The 25,003-nt window shown below is 37.3% G+C and overlaps 1 protein-coding gene across 1 annotated transcript; it reads right to left on the minus strand.

The window, feature by feature from the left end:
- Positions 1–10,363: 10,363 nt before the first annotated feature.
- On the minus strand, positions 10,364–23,971 carry LOC144977158 (uncharacterized). Its single transcript, XM_078922030.1, has 6 exons — positions 23,629–23,971; positions 20,482–20,665; positions 19,372–19,598; positions 18,247–18,359; positions 13,213–13,445; positions 10,364–11,058 (listed from the first exon to the last, which is right to left on the minus strand). The coding sequence occupies exons 1-6, from the start codon at positions 23,831–23,833 to the stop codon at positions 10,842–10,844; spliced, it is 1,179 nt and encodes a 392-aa protein (XP_078778156.1). The 5' UTR covers positions 23,834–23,971; the 3' UTR covers positions 10,364–10,841.
- Positions 23,972–25,003: the final 1,032 nt, after the last annotated feature.

A 25,003-nucleotide genomic window follows, 5' to 3' on the forward strand; every position in this document is an offset into this window, starting at 1 on the left:
CTTTAGTTCAGATGTTTTTAAAAAACATGAAATGATGGTTTGGTGCAATATCATAATATGAGAAAAAGAAAACAAATTATCTTTTTTTTTTCTCATCGGCTGCTCATTTAAGTTTATGATTTCAAGCCCGAATGAAACTCTATAAATTTTAATTTAAGTAGTTAACAGCCAAAGCAATTCATTTCGGGCCTTAAGAAAATTTCTTTTTTCCTGATTATTAAAAGTATACATAAGATATCAAAGAAAGGAAAAAAAATTCACTATAATTATAATGTTATCGTATATAGGAAGTTTCAAATCTGTACATTAAATGCCATTGCATGGTGATAGTGCATAGCACACCTATCAGGTCAGTCATTTTAACACTGTCATGTCCAAAGTTTCAATAAGTTCATAGTATTTGTTGTCGTCATTATCATCATTCCTTTATTATTATTATTGTTATTATTATTATTATTATTATTATTATTATTATTATTATTATTATTATTATTATTATTATTATTATTATTATTATTATTATTATTATTATTATTATTTTATTATTATTATTATTATTATCATCATCATCATCATCATTATTATTATTATTATTCTTTTCATCATCATCATGATCATCATTATTATTATTAGGTATTATTATTATTATCATGATCATAATTATCACTTCTTTTTTTTGTTTACTTATTGCTACTCTGACGACAATTACCATTACCACTTTTGTTGGTGTCGTATTGGAGGCATTTGTAGTCAAGATCTGTCTCATGACCACTAATTATTTTTGTTGTTGAAGTGAATTCTTTTTATTTGCATTTTGCTGTGGTCACCATAACACTCCTCTGTCTCTCTTTCTTTTCTCCCTTGCTCCACTCCGTTCTCTGCCTCTCTCATTTCTCTCACTCACTCACTTTCTCTCAGTACACGTCTCAATGAGCATAGCCTATTTTTCCTTGGAATTTAATATAAATCCTATTTGAACCCGCTTATGCTGTAACTTCATTAAAAACAAAAAAAAACAAAAAAAACAACCAAAAAAAAAAAACGTTAATTATTTCCCCTACTCGTGGTAATAGACATAATTTTTAGAAGAAATGATCCAACGAATGAAATGTGAATTGCAGAGAAATATGTTTTAAAGAAAGAAAATGAAGCTGACATCTTCAGACTGAATTTGATTATTTTTCGAAGGAAGAAACGTTTTTGTCAACTGGTAATTATGCTACATTGTACTTGTATTAATGTATTTTTTTTTGCTCCCTATGGATATATGTAATGAGTGAGTGGTATGCAATGCATTTAAATCTCAATCGTCAAGATGCATCACATGTATACTTAACGTCTTGCAAAATTTTAATGCTTATAATAAATGTACTTTTCTTGTATTTCATTTCATATTCTTGTCATTATTTTTTTCATCTGAACTTGCAGTTTGTGGAATACCCTTTAGGGAGGGGGAATACTGGTCACCAACCCTACACTGGGCTGATGGAGTCTTCGTGGAATCACAGCTGTCTCCCTGGGTGGGGTTCCTGACCTATCATAGTGAGCAGGGAGGCCACTTACTCCTGTGTCCTCTATACACCTACATCTGTTTTCCCACTTGTTTTCTCTCTTTGTGTTGGATTGATATTACTTTGTTTCGTCCTTTCTCTTGTTGGAGTCCTAGGCTGAGAGGGAGACAGTCAAATGTATTGCTAAAGTTTAGGGAGATTATATTTTTTTTCCTTGTAAATCATATTTCTGTTATGTATTGGAATATTTGTTGTTTTTAATGTATAATGTAAGCATTTGAGTGCGTTCCTTTTAGTGGGATCTTGTGCTTGTGGCTGGACAAAACTTTTAGGTGATCTCAAAACTATGCACATTGATAGCGTGCTCTAGGAATCTACATGTGCTCTCCGTTCGAACTATTCCCCTTTGTCTTACTTTTTCTTGTGCTTTCAAATATAAATCTAAAATTATTTTGCTTTCCTATTTTCTCCTTTTTATTGGCGCTGATATAACCTAAATATGTTGCAAGCAGCGTAAAACCCTTAAAACAGCTGTCTCTTATGGTTGCGACATTTCAGACTCAAATTCCAATGCGCATGTGCAATCAACATACTATTAGGACTAGGTCTGAGTAGTCTCCCATGGCAGTATGTTTTTTGTTTATTTTTGTGCTCAAATCTCTTCATCGTTGCCGAATACTCTTCTATTCTCATCTTTGATCATCTTAATATGTTGTTTATCTCTCCTATTCTTGTCCCTCTGTTTCAGTATTCTGAAAATATTTTTCTGCCCTTCTTTACTTTCTAAATGCTCATACATATATCTTTGAATGCCTCAGACTTTGCTGTTGCAACGGCTCTTTTTGCTTCTCTCTTTGCCCGTTTAAATTCATCTTTTTATAGCATCCCTGTTTGTCTCCATGTTCTTCTTTGCTTCCCTTTTTTATTATTGCTTCTTGAACGTCATCATTCCACCACCACGTTTCTGTTCCTCTTCCTGAGCTCACCCCTAGCACTTCTTTGGTCACTTCACGGATTGTATCGGCAGTTATTTTCCATTTCTTTGGGAAATCAATTCCTAGTCTTCCTTTAACCCTTGTAACAAATATTTCTTTGCTCTTCCTCTTTTAGTTTCAGCCATCGTGTTTTTCCCTCACTTCATTTCTCTTTTATCTTCCTCTTTCCAAATGCCACTTTCGCAAAAACAATATTATGCTGCGCTGCCACTACTCTCACCCGGCAAACTGCCACAATCTGATACTTCCTTCAAATTTCTCCTCCAGTCAACAGGTAATCCACTTGTGTCTTTCTCACACCACTTGAATATGTCACTCTGTACTCATACTAAAATATGTATTTAGTATTGCCAGATCCATCCTTGTTGCAAATCTTACACTATCTTCGCCTTCTTTTTTTCTACTGCCATATCCATACCTTCCCAACCATCTCTCCTCTCCGATCTTGCTTTCTCCAACGTGCCCATTCAAGTAAGCACCAATGAGAACTTTCTGATTTGTCAAACATTTCTATTTGTTCACCTATCTCCTTCCAAAATTCCTCCTTCAGTATAAAATATTCTATTTATAGTGATTACGCAAAATCTACTTTTAGTTGAAGTACGAATAGGCTCCAACCTATTGGTAGTCGTAGTAGCCTACATATATGGGGCCAGCCTTGAAACATCCTTAGAAGTTGGACTTAAAGTACATAGCAGTTAGCAGGCATCAATGCATGTGTTTTTCTCTCAGCATCAACGAGCCTTGAGGGAGTTTGTCTTAACTAAATTATGGCCACTCCCATAGTGGGCAGGGAGGTACTTGCTGTGTCTTCTATCCCCCAATATAATCTGTTTTCCAATTGCTCTCTGTCTTTGTCTTGGAATGGGATTACTACTAGGTTTGTCCAGATCCTTGGCTGAGAGGGAAACAGTCAAATGTTTAGTTATAGTTTTGGGAGATGATATTTCTTGTCCTTGTAAATCATCTCTCTGTTATCAGTACTATTTTATGTTTTGTTTACGTATTATATATGATTTGTAGACATTTGAGTGTGTTCCTCTTAGTCGAGACCTGTGCTTCTGTCTGGGTGAGACTTCCAGGTGATTTCAAACTAAGAACTTTGATGGTGTGCTCTTGGAATCTACATCTGTTTCCTATTTGAACCAATTCCCCTTTGTCTTACCTTTTCTTGGGTACTTTAATTGTAACTCTAGAACTTTTACTGTCCCATTTTCTTCCTTTTTACTGGCGCTGATATGACCTAAATGTGTTGCAAGCGCCGTAAAACCCTCAAAAACAAAAACAATAAATTATGGCCACAGCAAAGAGACAGCACCATCAAAAATCTTTACCAAAATAAAAAAAAAATGGAAAATAAAAGGAAATCCACCTTTTAGCTACTGACAAGGGGGAGAAAAACCCACTGTAAGCTTTGCTCCCGTTTCAGAATACGATGAGAGAAACAAGTCAATTCAGATATGGTAGAACAAACGCCCACAAACTTCCTATTACTATTACAGTCCACTCAGGATAATCACAACACCTTGGGATCAGCGAAAATGTTGCAATTAACCGAAGTTGACTTTCCTGTCCACTTTTGCAACATTTTACACATACAGTCGAGAACGGATATATATCGACATCGTCAGGACTGCGATAAAATGTCGAAATAAGCATGATGTCGACATATCATTCTAAAAATGTAAGGGAAAGAAATGAGAAAATAACAAAGGAAGTCAATTTTGGTGGTTTGGTGGCCTTTAAAAGGGCTCATTTTGAAATTTATGACGGTTCACTTCATTATATGACTTTAATAATAGACTAATATTTTGGTCCGTCTCTGAAGGCCAAGAATAATTTTATGGACCCTTTCTGAGCACTGGCAAGGACCTCAAATAAGGAAGCGCTCTCATGAAGTTGCTGTGAAAAACAGTGGAGGGTCTGTAGTGGCATGCCTGGAAACTGGTCCTAAAGGAGTCTTATCCTCGTCCGACTCCACATCGGCAATGGCATCTCCTAAAAATTTACCATTGTCGAGTGGTATCGAGGCGTACCAGTAATTGTGGCCCATAAAAATCGAGACTTATAAGCTGAGCATCAGCTCTGCATTTTTGAGAAATTGTTACGTAGTTTTGTTTGTTTTAAAATTTACTTTTAGGTTGTATTTATTTTATTTGGGGAAAGGGGTTGGGGGGCTAAAAGGTCTTTCTCATTTACCGACACTCAGCCTCGGTTCCAGACCGGGATTAGCCGGGCAGCTTGTGAAGACAGATAGTCAGTCTCGCTCGTAGTGGGTGGTGTGGGAGTATTTCTCGTTAGGCTATTTATTGAAGGCCAAAAATATTGATATCAGTACCAAGATATGATGGATGGCCCGGGATTAGGCTTGACCGCTGACATCACGATTCTGATCAATGATGATTCATAGGATGTTATTGGACAATAATCTTGGTTTTTGTTATTTTACATCACAGTGGGATCTCTGCACTTTCATTGATTGTTGTGCTTTACTTCACTGCAGGATATCTTGACCTTTTAAATTATTTTTTTAGACACATTATTGCCGGTATCGATGGTTCGTATGTAGATATAAATTTTTGTCGATATAGGCGATTAATATTTACTGTTATATAGCGAAAATAAACGGGACTTTGATGTCGATGTAACCGTTGTCAATATATCCGCTCAGCACTGTATATGAATATGGTACAATCAAACCAGTTGTTGTAAACATTGTTCTTAGTCCACCTCAGACTGAGTAAGCTGATTGAAACAAAAACCATATGAATTTGGCAGCCCTGTAAAGTTTTTGGCCGACAAAATCCGTTTTGATTCAAACCCACATCTTATTCTGTTTGGATTAACTTTCACTCTTTTGTTCTCAATATTTGTAAGAATCAAAAAGATTAGCCATGACGAGAGACAATAAGCTCTCACCAAACCCATAGGTCACAATGCACAGTTGTCAATCCCATAACAAACTGTCCTGTCAGAAAGTTGCACTGAAAAGTGCGCAAAGTTGCACCAGAAAATCAAGGAAGTTGCACCAAAAGTTGCAAAAAATAAAGGGGATAGATAAAAATGAATGTCTTCGCATAACATGATAACACCAGGCAACATGATGATCACACTGAAGACTACCATACACAAAGACCACACTCAACACAGATCATTATCATTTGTTCACTACGAGCGTGAAAAGTTTATTTAAACTAATAAGGAAAAAAAATTATGATAATAACAATAATAAAAATTATCTATTATGTTTATTATTATTATTATTATTACTATTATTACTATTTTTATTATTATTATTATCATAATAATAATAATAATAATAATAATAATTATTATTATTATTATTATTATTATTATTATTATATTTATTATTATCATCATAATAATTATTATTGATATTATTATTACTATTATTATTATTATTATTATTATTATTATTATTATTATAGAAAATTGTGGAATGAAATGAAAGAAATAGCATTCCTCTGTTGAAATCTTGAGTATTTTTCTCTATAAAGTCATGGGGGCCAAACGGACCCAAAATCAGGAAATCGTATTTTCTAGTATTTTTCTCTTTGAACCATTTGGACCCCAAATCGGAAAATCTCAAATTCCAGATGAGCATGCTCAGTGTGAGTAAATTATGCACGTGAGAAGCATGAAATTTGGCATGGTCATGGACCATGTCAGCAATTTCTGACAGACTCCGGGAATTTCAAAAGTTGAAAGCGTAATTACGTTTGGTGGTTGTAGTAGGGTTGTTGTGGTGGTGGTTGTTGTAGTAGTGGTGGTAGGGATGATGTGGTAGTGATAGTAGTAGTAGTGGTCGTATGGATGATTGTGCAGTTGTGGTTGTAGTAGTAGTGGTGGTAGGGATGATGTGGTAGTGATTGTAGTAGTAGTGGTCGTATGGATGATTGTGTGGTGGTGGTTGTAGTAGTAGTGGTGGTAGGGATGATGTGGTAGTGATTGTAGTAGTAGTGGTCGTATGGATGATTGTGTGGTGGTGGTTGTAGTAGTAGCGGTGGTAGGGATGATTGTGGTAGTGATTGTAGTAGTAGTGGTCGTATGGATGATTGTGTGGTGGTGGTTGTAGTAGTAGCGGTGGTAGGGATGATTGTGCAGTAGTGGTTGTAGTAGTAGTGGTCGTATGGATGATTGCGTGGTGGTGGTTGTAGTAGTAGTGGTGGTAGGGATGATGTGGTAGTGATTGTAGTAGTAGTGGTCGTATGGATGATTGTGTGGTGGTGGTTGTAGTAGTAGTGGTGGTAGGGATGATGTGGTAGTGGTTGTAGTAGTAGTGGTCGTATGGATGATTGTGTGGTGGTGGTTGTAGTAGTAGCGGTGGTAGGGATGATTGTGGTAGTGGTTGTAGTAGTAGTGGTCGTATGGATGATTGTGTGGTGGTGGTTGTAGTAGTAGTGGTGGTAGGGATGTGTGTTTGTTTTTAAGGGTTTTACGGCGCTTGCAACACATTTAGGTTATATCAGCGCCAGTAAAAAGGAAGAAAATGGGATAGTAAAAAGTTCTAGAATTACAATTGAAGCATCCAAGAGAAAGTAAGACATAGGGGAACTGGGAACAAATAGGGATCAGATGTAGATTCCAAGAGCATACCACCAAAGTACTTAGTTTGAGATCACCTATAAGTCTCATCCGGACACAAGAACAAAATCCAACAAAGAGGAACACACTCAAATGCTTACATTATACATTAAAAAATAACAAATATACTAATACATAACAGAGAGATGATTTACAAGGAAAAAAATATCATCTCCCAAAACAATAACTATGCATTTGACTGTTTCCCTCCCAGCCAGGACTCCGACCAGGGCCAGGAAAAAAACTAAGTAATCTCATTCCAAGACAAAGACAGAAAGCATGTTGGAAAACAGATATAAGGGGATAGAAGACACAGTGTGTACCTCCCTGCCCGCTATGGGAGGTCAGGATCCCCACCCAGGTGGTAGGGATGATGTGGTAGTGATTGTAGTAGTAGTGGTCGTATGGATGATTGTGTGGTGGTTGTAGTAGTAGTAGCGGTGGTAGGTATGATGTGGTAGTGATTGTAGTAGTAGTGGTCGTATGGATGATTGTGTGGTGGTGGTTGTAGTAGTAGTGGTGGTAGGGATGATTGTGCAGTAGTGGTTGTAATAGTAGTGGTGGTAGGGATGATGTGGTAGTGATTGTAGTAGTAGTGGTCGTATGGATGATTGTGTGGTGGTTGTAGTAGTAGCGGTGGTAGGGATGATGTGGTAGTGATTGTAGTAGTAGTGGTCGTATGGATGATTGTGTGGTGGTGGTTGTAGTAGTAGCGGTGGTAGGGATGATGTGGTAGTGATTGTAGTAGTAGTGGTCGTATGGATGATTGTGTGGTGGTGGTTGTAGTAGTAGCGGTGGTAGGGATGATGTGGTAGTGATAGTAGTAGTAGTGGTCGTATGGATGATTGTGTGGTGGTGGTTGTAGTAGTAGCGGTGGTAGGGATGATGTGGTAGTGATAGTAGTAGTAGTGGTCGTATGGATGATTGTGTGGTGAAGGTTGTAGTAGTAGTGGTGGTAGGGATGATGTGGTAGTGATTGTAGTAGTAGTGGTCGTATGGATGATTGTGCAGTGGTGGTTGTAGTAGTAGTGGTGGTAGGGATGATGATGTGGTGATGGTTGTAGTAGTGGTAGTAGGGTTGATGATGTGGTGGTGGTTGTATTAGGAATGATGGTGTGGTGGTAGTAGTAGTGGTGGTAGGGATGATGTGGTGATATTTGTTGTACTCGTAGTGGTGCTAGGAATGATGGTGTGGTGGCGGTTGTAATAGGAGTGTGGTGGTAGGGATGATGTGGTAGTGGTGGTAGGGATGATGATGTGATGGTGGTTGTAGTAGTAGTGGTGATAGGGATGATGTGGTAGTGGTTGTAGTAGTGGTAGTAGGGTTGATGATGTGGTGGTGGTTGTAGTAGTTGTGGTAGGAATAATGATGTGGTGTTATTTGTAGTAGTAGTTGTGGTAGGGATGATGATGCAGTGGTTTTGGTGAGTGCTTTTTATTCAGTGATGATAATAGCAATTTGTCAAAAAGGAGGAAAATATCTCCCGTCTATCGATCAAACACAAGCAAAGTGTAAAAATAACATTTAAGTATTGATCTTATGAATTCTATATTTTTTTTAAAAGGAGAAAAGAGAAATAGAAAAAAAATACAAAGGGAAAGAGGAAAAAAAAAAGAGAGAGAGAGAGAGAAAGAGAGAGAGAGAGAGAGAGAGAGAGAGAGAGAGAGAGAGAGAGAGAGAGAGAGAGAGAGAGAGAGAGAGAGAGAGAGAGTTAGAGAGTTAGAGAGAGATTTAAAAAGCAATAGGTAACTATAACAGAGAAAAAAAATCCAGACCCATTTGTCCCTCCCCCTCCCCGTCAACCATCAACTAGCTAATCAAATAACACCACTGGTCGTCTGTGTCAATTGTGACATCTGGTGCCATTCTGTCTGGCCCGACGTCATAAAAACGGGACCGTCACCCTGAGCACAGGTGTCAAAATATGACATAAGACATAATGGTGATTCTGTGGTTTTGAGGAAAACGTTTGACACGACAAATTTGAGAAATTCTCAAAATCACTGTTTTATTTATCCAAAAAAAAAATTGAAAAAGGAGGAATTGTGATGGGGATGGGCGGAGATAAACTAACATTTAGGCGGAAATCTGCCTTTAGGCGGAAGATTCTCAGCCCTGTTTGAGCATGTTTAGTGGATACTGCGCTATATAAAATCTCAATTTAAAAAAGTAGTAGTATTCAGAGACGCCAACTTTAAAATTGGTTCACAGGACTTTCAGACATCACTCGGAGGAATTTCAATGCCGAAAGAGGAATTTTCCGCGCACAAGAAAAGGGAACTGAGAATCAATGTATTTGGCATTGTGTTTACATATTGCACAGTACTAAATAGATAACTGAATAGAACTATATTATATGCCAAATACAATCCCAAAGTTTCGTTATTTCAAATAAAGCTTTCCTTGGTCACTTTTGCAAACCACATTCCGGTCAAGATTCTAACAATCCCGGGTCCTGACAAGCAAGAATTGCAAGTACTCTGAATGGAAGTGGAACCTTACAAGTCCAAATAACACTATCATCATCTCAGCAAGATCTCACAAGTTACGTAATATCATCAAATTCTCATTTGTAACTGTGATCACCATTCATTTATAAGAATACTCATTTAATTAAATATCATCTTTCTATTCATATCATCTTAAACAACTCGTCATTGGTTCTTGTAAAATCTGGGGACCTTATTTATCCCATCTTTATTTTATAAATGTAGTCAAGTTGCTCTTGAGCGCTCATCAGACCATGACAATGAGGATGAGGTGGTAGTGGTTGTAGCAATAGAGGTAGTGATGATGGAGATGTGGTGGTGGTGGTGGTTGTAGTAGTGGTGATAGTGATAGTGATGATGATATGGTGCTTGCAGAGGTGGCGGTAGTGACGATAATTTGGTGGTGTGGTAGTAGTGATGATAGCGATGATGATGTGGTGGTAGTTGCAGTAGTGGTGACAGGATGATGATGTGGTGATGGTAGTGATGATGACGATAATGGTGTGGTGGTGGTGGTGGTTGTGGTAGTTTAGTGATGATGACGATGCTGTGATGGTTGTCACAACATGAGATGGTGGATTCTTTCGTTGGACCAGTAATACCTCATTGGAATTTGATAGAAGCTGCCCATAACCCAGAATTTGGGACTCCAGAGCAGAATTTTTAAATCTCTAAATTTGTATTTTAAAGAGTAGGGCCTACATAACTTGGTCATGCATCCCATAAGGTATCAATTCTGTGTGGTGTTTGCAGTTCAGTTCGTTTGTTTTGTTTTTTCTGAAGGCCTTGTCCACTAATCAGTGATTGGGTACCTAGACGCCTAGATGATCTGGCAGATAATTCTTTGCGATAGACTAAAATCCTATCCATTAGGTAACTAGCAGTTTTCACTGTCCATTTAACAATACAGAAAACAACATAAGAACTACTTTTTATAAATTTTATATAGCGCCTTCCCATCTAACAGCTCTTAACAGTGTTTACAAAATCTCACACAAAGGAAAAAAAAAAAACCCAAAAAAATATGAATATCTTAAAATTTATTGTCAATAAAAAATAAAAACATACGAGCTTTATTGTCAATATATATTAAATAAAAGCATAAGAACTTTATTGTCAATAAAAAATAAAAGCAAAAAAAAAACCCATCACAGGCAAAAGTACTCTTGATGGCTTTATAATCAATAAACTCCATAAAGTAATAAGAAAAATAACTAAGCACCTATTCTACAACCATTTGTCACTTCTTTGGCGGGGGTGTCTTCAGAAATCCAATTCGCCGAAGATATCTTACAATGAGGGGAGTCGCAGCCAGGGTTGTGGCTATGCGTGCTGGTGCAAACACCTTGTGGACAGCATATGCTACAACAAAAGTTCCAGTCCCTGTCGCCAACTTGCTTTGTAGAATTGTCTCTCCAATTCCCAGTCGGCTCATGATACCAATCACATCAATACCACTGTGTCCAGGAAAATATCAAAAAAGGAATAAAACATTAAAAATATTATGAAGAAAATCCAGGGAGGGAAGAGAGATAGGGAGGGAGGGAGAGAGAGAGAAAGAGAGGAGAGAGAGGGAGGGGAGGAGAGAAAGAGAGAGAGGGGGGAGGAGAGAGAGAGAGAGAAGGAAAGAGAGAGGAAGAGCGTGGGAGGGGGGCGGGAGGGTTATTTTTAGAACAGAACAATGAAAGAAACAAATCAATATCATGAGTATACACAAGGGCCATCTTACTAGCTTTGCAGTATGGGCAGTCTCAAGCCAGCCATTTTGATGTATCATGATAAAATGCTGATAATGATGATGATGACATGGTCGAGGTGGTGTGATGGTATTGTGATGATGATGACGATGACGTGGGTGAGTTTGAAAAGTGCACCTTTATCTTAATTCGATTTTGTCATCAATCCTTGCACATTATTGTACAGTAGACACCAGACTCAACAAGAAGTCAGATGCAACATAGGATTAATGGAATCCCCATTTCTTAGGATTAAACGAGCATCTCAGCTCGTTAAGTCTTTTTCAACAAGGTCATTTCGGGCAGAGAAATGCTACAACCATTGTTTGTTTTGCTCACCTAAATAATAATAATAATAATAAATGGCATTTATATAGCGCTTTACCCCGTTGTCACAGGCTCTAAGCGCTTTACAGTGATATAAAACAAAACATATTACAGTAAGACAAGTTTGTTGGAAACGTGATACGAATTCAATTTAACAACAACAAGATATGACAATAGTATTGCAACATTATGACAGTGCTGATGGTGACAAAAAGTGAAAAAAGTAGGAAAATGTTGAACAATTGCCTTTAAGCCCCATTTCTACTGCACTAAACCCCACTTTTAGAGCAATTGAGATGATAGACTATCGTTGATACTTAAGCTAACTTCTGGAAACTGCACCTGTGTGTTCCACCACACATCAACTCTCTCATTGCTAGCACATTGTTTCGAGAAAATGTAATTTTAAAAAGGAGGAAATTCCTCTAGACTCCAAAATCGCGGATTTCCGCGGATCCGAGGAAAACCATCAGCACTGCGTAAAAAGATAAAACTTTAAGCGAGATTTGAACGATGTCAACGAATCCGAGCATCTCACGTGTGATGGGAGAGAGCTTCAAAAATGGGGGGCCTAAAATTGAAAAGATTGTTCACCTATTTTACGCAATGGTTTAGGTTTGACAAGGATTGAGTGGTCATTGCTTGATCTCAAGTTTCTATTGGGGACATATATGTTTAGAAGGTCTTTAATATAGGAGGGATTGTTGGTGCTCAAGGATTTGTAGACAACAGTACAAATCTTATAGGCAACTCTTTTTTCCACAGGAAGCCAATGTAACTCATGGAGAAGGAGAGTTGCTGACAGGTATTTTTTGTTACTGCGTACAATGAGTCTGGCTGCGTTATTTTGAGCAACCTGAAGTTTGCTCATTTTGTCTTTAGCTAAATTCGCCCAAAGGTAGTTACAATAGTCCAATTTAGATAAAACAAAGGAATTAATTAAAAGTTCTGCTATATGCTTCGGTATTAAATCACGAATTTTGCTTATTTTTTTCATTTTTATGTACATAGATTGTATGGTGTTATTCACGTGGCTTGTCATGGAAAGACACATCATAATCACATAATAATTACAGCTGCTGATTACAACTAGGCAGGTGCTGTTTGTAGTGCATCATCTGTGTGAGCGTGTGTATGAATGAGAGAAGAGAAGAGAGAAAAAGATGAGAGAGCGGAAAAGAGAGAGAAAAGAGAGAGAGAGAGAGAGAGAGAGAGAGAGAGAGAGAGAGAGAGAGAGAGAGAGAGAGAGAGAGAAAGAAAGAAAGAGAGACTTACTCAGCTGATAATTTGAGTGAAAGAGCATACAATAAAAAAAATGGGATTTGCATTTCTGTCAAGTGCGTCTGAAGGGAGGTAACTAAAATAAACTTTTTCATTGTCATTCCTTAGTTATCTCTTATTGTCAGACCAAACTCGCATTTAACAAGGTCAGAGGCTGTTCCAAAGACCTCGTTGAATCCTTCTTCCACTGTATTGAAAAAAAAAAAAAAGCAAAAATAGAAACAGAAAAGAAAATTTTCAAGGATATTTATTTATTGTTACACTAACCTTGAAACCAGTGTATAGAAGAATCCCAGAGACATGAGAGAGATGGAAATGTGAAACACCATCACGGTGCTACCGTATACAGCAACAGCACTTCTGAGTTTTTGAGCAGAGGTAAGGGGCTTGGAAGAGACCTGCTGCTCTGAGTTTTTGACAGACTCAGAGGTTGTCTGTGTGGAGTTTTGTGAAACAGTCGAAGCAGCTTCCCTAATAGCTATATCTTGTTGCTCAAACAGCTAAAAATAAAAGAGGTGAACTTTTAAAATCAAGAAAATAAATAAACATTTGTAATGAAATAATAAACAGAAATACAGTGCATGTCACTTCATTGGAACAGCACCATTCTGACTGGCTGATTCTGATAATGCCATTCGCAAAGTTGACCAACCTAATCAAGACTATACCCAGGTCTGTCAATCTCCAGTTTTCACAACATATAATATTATGTGTGTACAAAGATAATGCATGAGCATGTCTTATGACCAGACATTTATAATGAACTGTCAACACCCTTTCCCGAAAACAGGCCAAATGAATAGAAGATGCACAAATCTTGTTCCATTCTATAAAATGACACATTACGCAATTTAAAATTTTAATCAACATGGCATGTCTCATTTGAAGCAAATAAATCATTGCATCATTACCCACAGTCTAATTAATTATTTGGTGTTTTCCAAGACATTCGTATGGGTAGAGGCTACATATCACCATGTAAAAGGAAATGAATGGTGACAGGTTTGGTGCAATTGTTAATTAACATACCTATTTGTTCATCTGATAAAAAGATAAAAATTATAACTATTACAATGATTGCTGAAGATCTGAAATCATTTCAATTAACTGATTCCGATAAACCATAGAAAAAATTTTGTCACAGACAGATTGCAGAGACGCCAACTTAAAATTTGGCTCACAGGAATTTCAGACACCATTCAGAGGAATTTTAATTCCAAAAGAGGAATTCCGCAAACATGAAAAGAGAATTCAGATGGTATTTGGAATTGTGTTTATATATCCTATAATTCTAAATAGGATTCAATAGTCGTAACGTCACTTCCTTCCTAATGACGCTTGGTAACTTAGTAACACTGGCTCTAAACTATCGGAACAATGGCGGACGCCCGTATGAAATATTTCTCCGGCGAGCATAAATAGGTTTCCAGAGGAAAAAAAACACATAAATTTGATCATGTTTTGACTTTTACACATTCTGATCAAAAGGCATATGAAAAGGGAATGAAACGTTCTAGCCAGCATGAAGAATAAAAAGTAATGATTTTCTTTGTTTAGAACCAAGATGGCCGCCGTTGCCAGGCTGCGTGACATCAGACTACTGAATCCAATTGATAGCCGATTAGAACTAGACGATAAGAAAACACAATATCAAATACCATCCCCACGTCCCTTTATTTCAAATGAAGTAAAGCTCCAAAACCTAATGGTTGTGGTTGTAGTAGTGGTGGTAGTGATAATGACACATGGGTGGTGGTTGTATTAGTATCGGTGGTGGTGGTGGTTGTAGTAGTAGTGATAGTGATGATGTGGTGGTGGTTGTAGTAGTAGTGGTAGTGATGATGTGATGGTGGTGGTTCTTGTAGTAGTAGTGGTAGTGATGTGGTGCTGGTGGTTGTAGTAGTAGTGGCGGTAGCAGTGATGCAGTGGTGGTGGTGGTGGTGGTTGTAGTAATGATGATGTGGTGGTGGTGGTTGTTGTAGTAGTGGTAGTGATGATGATGTGGTGGTGGTTGTAGTAGTAGTGGCAGTGATGGTGGTGGTTCTTGTAGTAGTAGTGGTAGTGATGATGTGGTGCTGGTGGTTGTAGTAGTAGTGGTGGTAGCAGTGATGCAGTGGTGGTGGTGGTTGTAGTAATGATGATGTGGTGGTGGTTGTAGTAGTGGTAGTGATGATGATGATGTGGTGGTGGCGGAGTGTGGTGTGATGGTGTGATGGTTGAGTAGTAGTGGTGGTAGTGATGATGTGGTGGTGGTGGTGGGTGTAGTAGTAGCAGTGATAGTGATGATGTGGTGGTGGTGGTTGTAGTAGTAGTGGTAGTGATAATGATGTAGTAGTGGCGGTTGTAGTTGTAGTGGTAGTGATGATGATGTGGTGGTGGTGGTTGTAGTAGTAATGGTAGTCATGATGATGGTGTGGTGGTTGTAGTAGTAGTGGTGGCAGTGATGATGTGGTGGTGGTGGTTGTTGTAGTAGTAGTGGTAGAGATGATGGGAGATGGTGGATGTAGTGATGGTAGTGATGATGTGGTAGTGGCCGTAGTAGAGTAGTAATTGTAGTGATGATGCTGTGGTGGTGGTGGTTGTAGTAGTCGTGTTAGTTATGACGATGTGGTGGTAGTTGTTGTTGTAGTAGTGTTTGTAGTGATGATGATGTGGTGGTGGTGGTGGTGGTAGCTGTTATAGTATTAGTAGTGATAATGTTGTTGTTTTGGCGGTTGTAGTAGTAGTGATAGGGTTGATTTAGTAGTGGTGGTTGTGGTGGTAGTGGTGGTGATGAAGAAGTAGTAGTGGCATTGTAGTAGTAGTGATGATGATGATGTGGTGGTGGCATAGTAGTGGTAGTGATGATGATGGTTTGATGGTTGAAGTAGTAGTGGTGGTAGTGATGATGTGGTGGTGGTGTTTGTTGTAGTTGTAGCAGTGGTAGTGATGATGTGGTGATGGTGGTTGTAGTAATAGTGGTAGTGATGGTTGTAGTAGTAGTAGTAGTGGTAGTGATGATGATGTAGTATGATGTGGTGGTAGTGGTGGTTGTAATAGTATTGGCAGTGATGATGATGTGGTGGTAGAGGTACCCTTGGAGCAATATGACTGTGACGAACGATTTTCTTTCACTGCATGATTTCTTTATCATTCGTCAGCGTCTCATTCAAAACCACTTCAAATTTAGTGGACAACATATATCTGCCATGAGAAATAAGCACCTCAAGTTAAAATACTCAAAAGATGGACAGATTTATTCTACAGTCAAGCTAATGTAAATATACAATCTCCCAACCCATTGTATAATGGAACGCTGTCTTACCACTCACTTTCCGCTTGGGGCTTATTCACCTGTCCATTGTATGCATATCTCCTGCTAATTACCCTTTCCAAACAAGACTCCAACGTGCATATGCCCTGAGGTTCTCTTCTCGTTCAGAGTAGCTAAAATTGCACTTAACGTTATCTCTTCCCGCTATAGTTCTTAACCAAATAGGAACATTTTTTCAGATTGGATATTCCCATAATTCCTTGGCATACCTTCTTTACTTTACAAAACCAAATTCATCTCTGAATTGAATCACACACACGCTAAGAATCCCAAGAAAGAAGAACTATCCCTCCAATTTCAAACTTGTAAAAGTTTAACTTCTCTCGGTTGAAGGTAAAATTAATTGTTGGTTAACATTCAAAGTGGAACGAGATATTACTGTGAATTCAATGCTTAATCTACCATTACATAATTTGTGTATATTTTAATTGTGCTCTATTCTATGAACGTTCGTAAGTTGAAATACATGTACAAACTATATCTATATGTATATTATACTATAGTTAACATTTGTTTATGATCTATGCTATTATTTAATTTATATTCAATATGTATATTGCTTAATGTCTGTACTCTACCGCCTATCCCCGGCCACACATCATAATAATCACAATTATAATTAATAAAAATATATAAATTATAAAATATAAGGGACACATTCCTGTTAAATTCTCATCATGTAAGATAGTTCAACTTTCAGTTGATGTCTGATACAAATACAATAACTAACCATTATCATGGAGTTATTGCTTCTCCTTGCCTTGGTCGGCAAATAAAAGCTATTATGATGTGTCGCTCAAGGACGACCCGGTGGCGAAAGACAAACTAGACTGGCTCTAAGACCTTTTTGTTTAAACTCTTAATTGAAGGTCTTTGGCTAACACCAATCCATGGCTATCACCCAGTCCGTGCCCAATCCCTGATGTCAGTCACCGCCGACACCAGAACCTTCCTGTCAGCCCATAACTACAACACACTGTTGTGAAGTCCAGAAAACCCTGTAAGCAGGAGCCAACTAGCTGATACATTTGCCTCAATCAAGCAAGCCGGCTGGATAAAGATAAGCCAAACAGGCTTATACCATTTTCAAATGTATTTTCCACGGACACAAATGATTAAAAATATATCAATCAATCATAAATAAATAAATCAATAGATAAATAGATAATAAATTAGATCCACTCAATTAGAGCCATTCTTCCTGATATTATAACTAAACACTTATTTTCTCTATCTTTTCCTGTAACAATCTAATTAAACTTTATGTAAAGAACTGTTATTATTGTATTGGGCGTTACTATTGTCTTGACTCACTTGTTATTAATACAATTAAGTTATAAGGGAACCTAAGGCAATTCTTAATCACCCCTAGATTAAACCTGAGCTGTTTGTGGTATAGATTGAGTGGCGCAGCTGGTAACGAGAGCCATAGCGCGCATACTAGTTCGAATCCAGACCACTGAATTATTGGTTGGACACGAACCCACAAAAATAACACACAAACCCACCACAATGACCTCACCGGAATTTTACAGAAGTTGCCCGTAAGCCGGAATATTTTTTTCTCCAGACCGGATTTTTCCTCGGTGAAACCAGAGTTTTGGCATCATTGCAGATTGTACCCATCAAGCGGCTGTTCCAGTAAAGTGGCATTTATATTACCAGCTTCAACTATACTAATTGAATGCTTAATAGCTACAAACTATTTGAACATGTTCAATGGTTTCTAATTACCAGTTTATTTCATTTATTCTGTTTGAGAATGAATATATTCCTTATAACAAGCACCTTTCTCAAAACTTGACCACTCACTTAAATCATAAAAAAGGATACATATTCATCTAGCCTCCCCTTAGCTGTTACCTTTCAACAACCAGTGCTTTCATTTTTTTAAACGTGAAAAAGGGCATCCCTGAAGACTGCATTTTTCTGTAGCCCTAGAAATCACTGAAAACACTCAGTAACCAGTCATCATTAGAAAACTTTACCTGTGCCAATGTGATGCGCCCCTTCTTGTAGCTGTCAAGATGCTCTTCACAATTTCCGAATTGAAATCTACGACAATTTTCCAACCAAAGCTTGAACCGTGCACAATCTTCTCCTGTGAAAAATAACAATTAGAAATAATGGTGTTTGGTTTTCTTTTAAAATTCCCTTTATCCATTTACAAGGTCCTAGTCCGGCACTGCAAAGTGAGCTAGGTGACTTGCTCAAGGCCACACAGTGCGAGAGGGAGTCAAACTCAACACCCTCTAGGTATGAAGCAAAGTCCATACCGTAATAGGTAAGTGAAATTTTATAAATAAATAATGTCAACTATGGCTATTGATATGGTTTATGAAAATCATTTAAAAGAATAGAAATATCAATTCAAAATTTAGTATTGATAAACTTTTATGTCCATAGCTGTAAAGATTATTGACAGAATGGGGTAACTTTGAACACATGGTCAATGTCAATCAACAGCTTAAAACCTTTGTCTTAAGTATTCAAACAGGTTGCATATCTCATGATGTTTTTTTTTCAAATTGCCAAGTGGTGTATAACACAGATAAGGGCTATATAAATATAATCCATTGTTTTATACATGATTTTAGGATTGAGTCGAGTGCAGCACATGCCATGAACATCTTATGTGGACTTGGAATACATTAACTTGTAACCTTTGTTTATTTTTAATAATAAAATCCCAGTTAAAATGTCCAGTTTTGTCCAATTTTTATAATTTGTTTATTGAAAGTGTTCAAAGTTTCCCCATTTTCCAGGAAACTTTGAACACCATATTGAAATTGGAGATATCATAAAAGAACCGATTGCCAAAATTTTCATTTTGCGACAATGCCATTTAAATTCTTCTTTCTAATTCTTCTTCCCCTTCTCCACAAAGTTTATTGGGCGGCCTGATCAATTTTCCTAGACTGGACAGAGCTCATGACTGATAAGTGTTCAAAGTTATCCCATTTTACAATGCTAATGATATTATTTGAAATAAAGCAAAAAGACTTAATATCCCAAAATCAAGTGCAAATTAGCAAATCCTCTGGCTCAATTTTTCTCCATGCACTGCAGAAATACATGAGCAGGAAAAAAAAGGATGGTTACTCTAACCTTACCTTGGACTCCCTGTGGACAAGGGGTGTTAATATCAGGTAACCTGGTTACTTCAATATCTTGCTGGACCCCTTGAAAAGATGCTTGGCGTCGTCTTTCAACGTTCTGTCTCCTGTATTCAGCAGCAATGTCAGCAATGAGTTTATCCTGCTCTGCCATTACCTCTGCCATAGTCTTTCTTCCAGTCTGTATACCCTGAAGTTGTTGGTCACAATTCTCCAAACCATATCTAAAAGAAGTGGAGTTATAATTATAATAAGCATCAAAATCCCTTTCTTCTTCTAGATGCTGTAATGTTTCATATTTATGGTCTATGTTTGTTAAAAAATTCAAACACTTTGCAGAGGATTGCCATAACAGCTGTTTGTTTTTTTTAACATCCCCAAAGTATGTTACAAGGGGTCCCTAGTCAACAGCAACATAAAACAATTTTTTTCCCCAACAGACACAACCCTATTAACGGCCAGTACTAGTTTTACACTCGAGTGCAGTGAGAGAAAGTGAGTAAAGAGCTCCAGAATGTGCCACTCAGAGTGGGACTCGAACCCTGGACCTTCCAGATGGAAGGCGAGTGTCATACCTCATACCACAAGACCACATAGTCACACAAAATAAAATCCAAGACTTCAATGCCACATCCAGACTCTACACAGGTTTACTACCAAAAAAAAAAAAAATCAGTACTAACATTTACACAATAGGAAGATGATTAAATTTTTTTTTTAATGACTCACAGTAACATATTTTTGGGTTTTTTCCTTTCTGCAGAAAAATCCCAAGTTAGAGCCTAGCAAAACAAAATTATAGAGCAAGATTGAAATTAATTTATTTCCTTATTAAGCACCCTAATTTATTTTTATTTTTTTAAATTTTGAAACAATCTATAATTTTCTATTGCACTGTAGAGTGCGGCAAATTTTGCATTTGAAATGTGGCTGCAAGTGCAAGACTGAATAAAAATGAATGAGAGACACCAGATGAGGCTATCAAACTTTTGGGGGAGATGGAATTTAATAGCCAGCTCTACAATTTCTGCAAATAATGAAAAAAAAGATTTAAATTTTCATGTCAAGAAAAATACTTTCACACAATTATATATCAATACAAATTACCTCTGACAATTTTCTAGCCATAAGTTAAAATTGCAGTCACCGCTTATATCTCCTTGAACTCCTTGAGGACAAGCATTTTCATTGATTGTTACAGACTCTGGCTTTTTGGCAACAGCACTAAATCCAGAGGAAAGTGGAGGCACTAATGGTTGGCATGAAAAAAGTAGTGGCTTATTTTTCAGTCCTGTAGAATGAAAAAAAATTCAGGATTGAAAGCAATTATTACAGTAGTCCAAATAAGTCTATGTTATTTGTATCTGAAAAAGAAAATAATTGAGCTTTTATATAGCGCAATATCCACTAAATGTGCTCAAAGCACTTTACAAGGGGCCCCTGGCCAACAACAACATTTAACATTTAGGACGGGACAAGACGCCTGTTAGGCGATGTTACAATTTTTTTTCGGACAGAGACAACGCTGTTAACGGCCAGGTACTCATTTTACACCTGAGTACTGTGAGAGAATGTGAGTTAAGAGCCTTCTCCAAGGACTGCACTTTGCGCCGAGTGAGGCTCGAACCCAGGACTTTCCAATCCGAAAGCGAGTGTCATACCACTAGACCACATAGCCGCACATCTGTATTTGTATCTGAAAAGGTCACCAAATTATTGTTTACTTGTAAAACTAGATGAATCTGTTCATGCTAAATTGTTACAAATCATTCCAACGAAAGAGTGATAATAGAGAGGCTTCGGATGGAAACAGTCCAGACAATGGACGTTTTGGGTACAAACTCTTTGTCAGCACAATAAAAAACAAATAATTGTTGAAAACAAATAAAATGAAATGGAGCATAAATTATATCGTCTATACTCGGAGGTAGTTGGAGTGTGAATGAGGCGTTAGAGTGGCATGGGTTTGTGAGTAGAGAGTCTCTAGGGTGTGATAGAAATGATAAGGGCAGGTCAGATGGAAACTTTCTAGAAAATAATGGAAGATAAAAGACATAATAGAAATGTAATAGTTGAAGTAATAGAAGAAATAGTATTAATAGTAGTGGTTGTAGTATTAGTAGTAGTAGTAGTAGTAGTAGTAGTAGTAGGAGAAGTAGTAGTAGTAGAACTAGTAGTTGTTGTTGTATAGTAGTAGTAGTATCTAGCGGTAATAGTAGTAGCAGTAGTGCAGGCCTGTAAATGGTTGGTGAAAAAATTGTCGGAACTTTTTTGAAAACGCGGAAATAGACCAACAGGACAAAAATATGGAACACAACACAGATATGACACTGATACGTCAATTGACTAGACATGTCACTTTCTCCAACTCATTTATAATACAATACGCTGTGATTATTCCCAGACAGGGTCTGCCAATAACGAAAATTTGTTATCCCCAGACAGGTGTCTGGGAATAACCAATTTTCGTTATTCCCAGACACTTTTTTTAAATTCCGCTCTTTCAGACAATTATCCACACTCCAGAATATGGACTGTTTCGAACTGCAAATAGAAATAAGTAAAGTTAATAAAATATCAATACAAACGTAAAATTAACCAACAATAAATCAGTCGTTACATGCACAATATGCATCGACCTTTATGCCGGGGTCATGGCCGAATGGTTAAGTCGTCTGCCTTGAGAGGCATGTCAGATTCGACGATGTGGGTTCGAATCATGGTTCCGCCACTTTTCTTTTTTTTTTTAATTCCGTCTTCTTTTTATACAGAGCGTTGCAAATGATAAATGTTAACAGTGAAAATTTTAATGGTTGGTGGACTATGAACAGATTTGATGATAAACAACTTTCTTGCTGGTTGAAAAAAAAAAAAAAGTGAATTGCCAGTTTGACGTTTTCAGTTCAAAATGGCAAAAGAAATTTCATTGATCCATTTGTTTTTTTTTTTTTTTTTTTTTTTTTTTTTTAAGCTGGATTTGACATTTATCACTAATTACTTTCATCTTGTGTTAAAAATCAATTATATTGACTGATTTGGGACACAAATAACCACTGGCATTTTTTTTCAGAATATTTGGTATTTTTCACGCCTAGTTTGGCATTTTGCATAAAACCTTTCTGACAACACCTGTCTGGGAATAACGAAAATTGGTTATTCCCAGACAGGTGTCTGTAAATAATGACAGCCAATACAATAAGCAGGTCCTTATTTTATATGGTAGGTACCCCAAAAAAAAATCCATAATATTATTTGAGAGAGTACACACATTTCTGGTCCCAAGTCTGAGTTAGTTGTAAAAGAAAAACCCCTGCAGAAATCCAATGGGGAAAAAGACCTAGGAGTATTTATTGATAGGAAGCTAAACTTCAAGAAGCAAATTAAAGATGTTCAATCTAAGGCTAGTAAAACACTCGGAATAGTGAAAAGAAATTTCAAGAATCTGAAAACAAAACACATGACTACCATCTACAAGACTATGGTTAGATCAAAGCTGGAATATGCTAACTGCATATGGTATCCGAAGTTTGAGGGAGACAAAGACTGTTTGGAAAGAGTGCAAAGGAGAGCAACAAAACTTATCACACACCTGAAAGACAAAACATACTGTGAGAGATTGAAAGAATTAAATCTCCCGACCTTAGATTACAGGAGAAGAAGGGGAGATATGATCCAAAAATATAAAATAGTAAAGGGAATAGACAGGGTAGAGGCAGGATTCCTTAAACCAAACAAGAACATTCAGACACGAGGAAACAGCAAGAAACTGAAAAAAGAACGTTTTAAAACAAATGAAAGAAGGAACTTTTTTTCATCTAGAATTGTAAATAACTGGAATAAACTACAAGAAACCACAGTATCAGCAAAAAAATTTGAATAAATTCAAAGCAGAGTTGGAGATAAGCAACACCCTAGGAAACGAGTTCAATTATAAAAATTGGTCCAATCATTAATAGATGAGGAGCGAAGGAGACTACAACAAGTCTAAAAGCTCTATACAGAGGTATCCAGGTATAGGTAGCTAAAATGAAAGGAAGAGAACAATTCCTACCTTTTTGAAGGATGTGTAGCGCTTGACAAGAAAAGCTGCTATCTTCGCTCCTGTTTGTTTTGGGGTTTTTTTGTTGTTTTTTTAAAAAGCTGATTCTTTCGTTTATTTGGATTAATTTCTAGTTCTAGGCTATTATTACTATTATTATCGGAACTTTTTAATCATGAAAAATATTTACATATGCTAATTACAACCTTCCTTACGTTTGAAAAAACAAACTCCATTTCGTTGATTTTGACGAGGTTGACAGTACTTGATAAGGCATCCGCTTTGAGAATGAGTGTGAAATTGAGAAATCTGTGAAAGTGAATGTGAAGCAACAACAATCCATTCTGAATTGTTCGAATTCCAAGCAAATAAACGGATCGTCTTAAAAGACGCATTGGCACATTTCTTTGCTAAATGCATTTTGAAAAAAATGAGATAGCAGTCTGTACAAAAATGTTTATCTCAGCCAGACTTTAACTTCTCTAAAGTTAACATTTTTTTAGTAATTCATGTGAGAACTGCATGACTGCGTGTACTGTGGCTGTGACTGTTATGTCTATTGGTCAGAATCAGCGTGGGTGCGCAACCGGATGCGCGGGTTGACGGAGGTAGGAAACAATAACAAACCCACATGGTTGCCATTACCTCCACCATCATTCTCGCTCACGGTTTAGTGAATCTAGTTTTTGTTTTGAACATTTCTATTATTATTCTTTGTAAATTGACCCATATTAAAAGAAACATACAAACAAAACAGGCATGACCAGTCACTAACAATGCCGTGTAGTGTGTAGACAGTAACACAGTACGGTGAACATGACTGACACTGGGATCGGAATGTCGGAACCCATGAGTCGTTCGCAACTCTGCCTCACGTATTCATTTAATCAGTCAATTTAATTTTTATTAAGCTTGCGTAAAACATACAAACAAAAAAGACATGACCAGTCACTAACAATGCAGTGTAGTGTGTAGACAGTAACACGGTACGGTGAACATGAATGACACTGGGATCGGAATGTCGGAACACAGTAGTCGTTCGCAACTCAGCCTCGCGTACTCATTTAATCAGTCAATTTAAATTTCATTTAGCTTGCCTATTCTTCAAGTTTATGATATATTCACTTTTTCTATTTAAAAAGGGTAATCCAAACAGACCATAAAAACGATTTTATAATAAGCCGACTTCAACTTCCATCACTTACGACACGAACTTATTTTGGGTGGGTTTTTTTAACAAAACCGTTTGACTCAAACTAAAGCTTCGGCATTGGATAAGGAGCGAGGTCCCTGTTGCCATCTTGCTTAGTTTATACAGAGACTGGGTTGCCAGCTTGGCTGTTCTTGATAAATAGTAGTAAATAGCACAACCTTGTGCAATGAGAGATAGAGAGAGAGAGAGATTTTGAACAAAAAACGAATATCTCTCTCTCTCTTACCCTCTCTCTCTCTCTCTTGCCTCTCTCTCTCTCTCTCTCTCTCTCTCTCTCTCTCTCTCTCTCTCTCTCTCTCTCTCTCTCTCTCTCTCTCTCTCTCTCTCTCTCTCTCTCTCTCTCTCTCTCTCTCTTCTTATTTCATCTGTCACACTGT

The sequence above is a fragment of the Berghia stephanieae genome, chromosome 7, assembly GCF_034508935.2.
Source record: "Berghia stephanieae isolate SIO BIC M18660-M18661 chromosome 7, UCSD_Bste_1.3, whole genome shotgun sequence".
Classification (NCBI taxonomy): domain Eukaryota; kingdom Metazoa; phylum Mollusca; class Gastropoda; order Nudibranchia; family Aeolidiidae; genus Berghia; species Berghia stephanieae.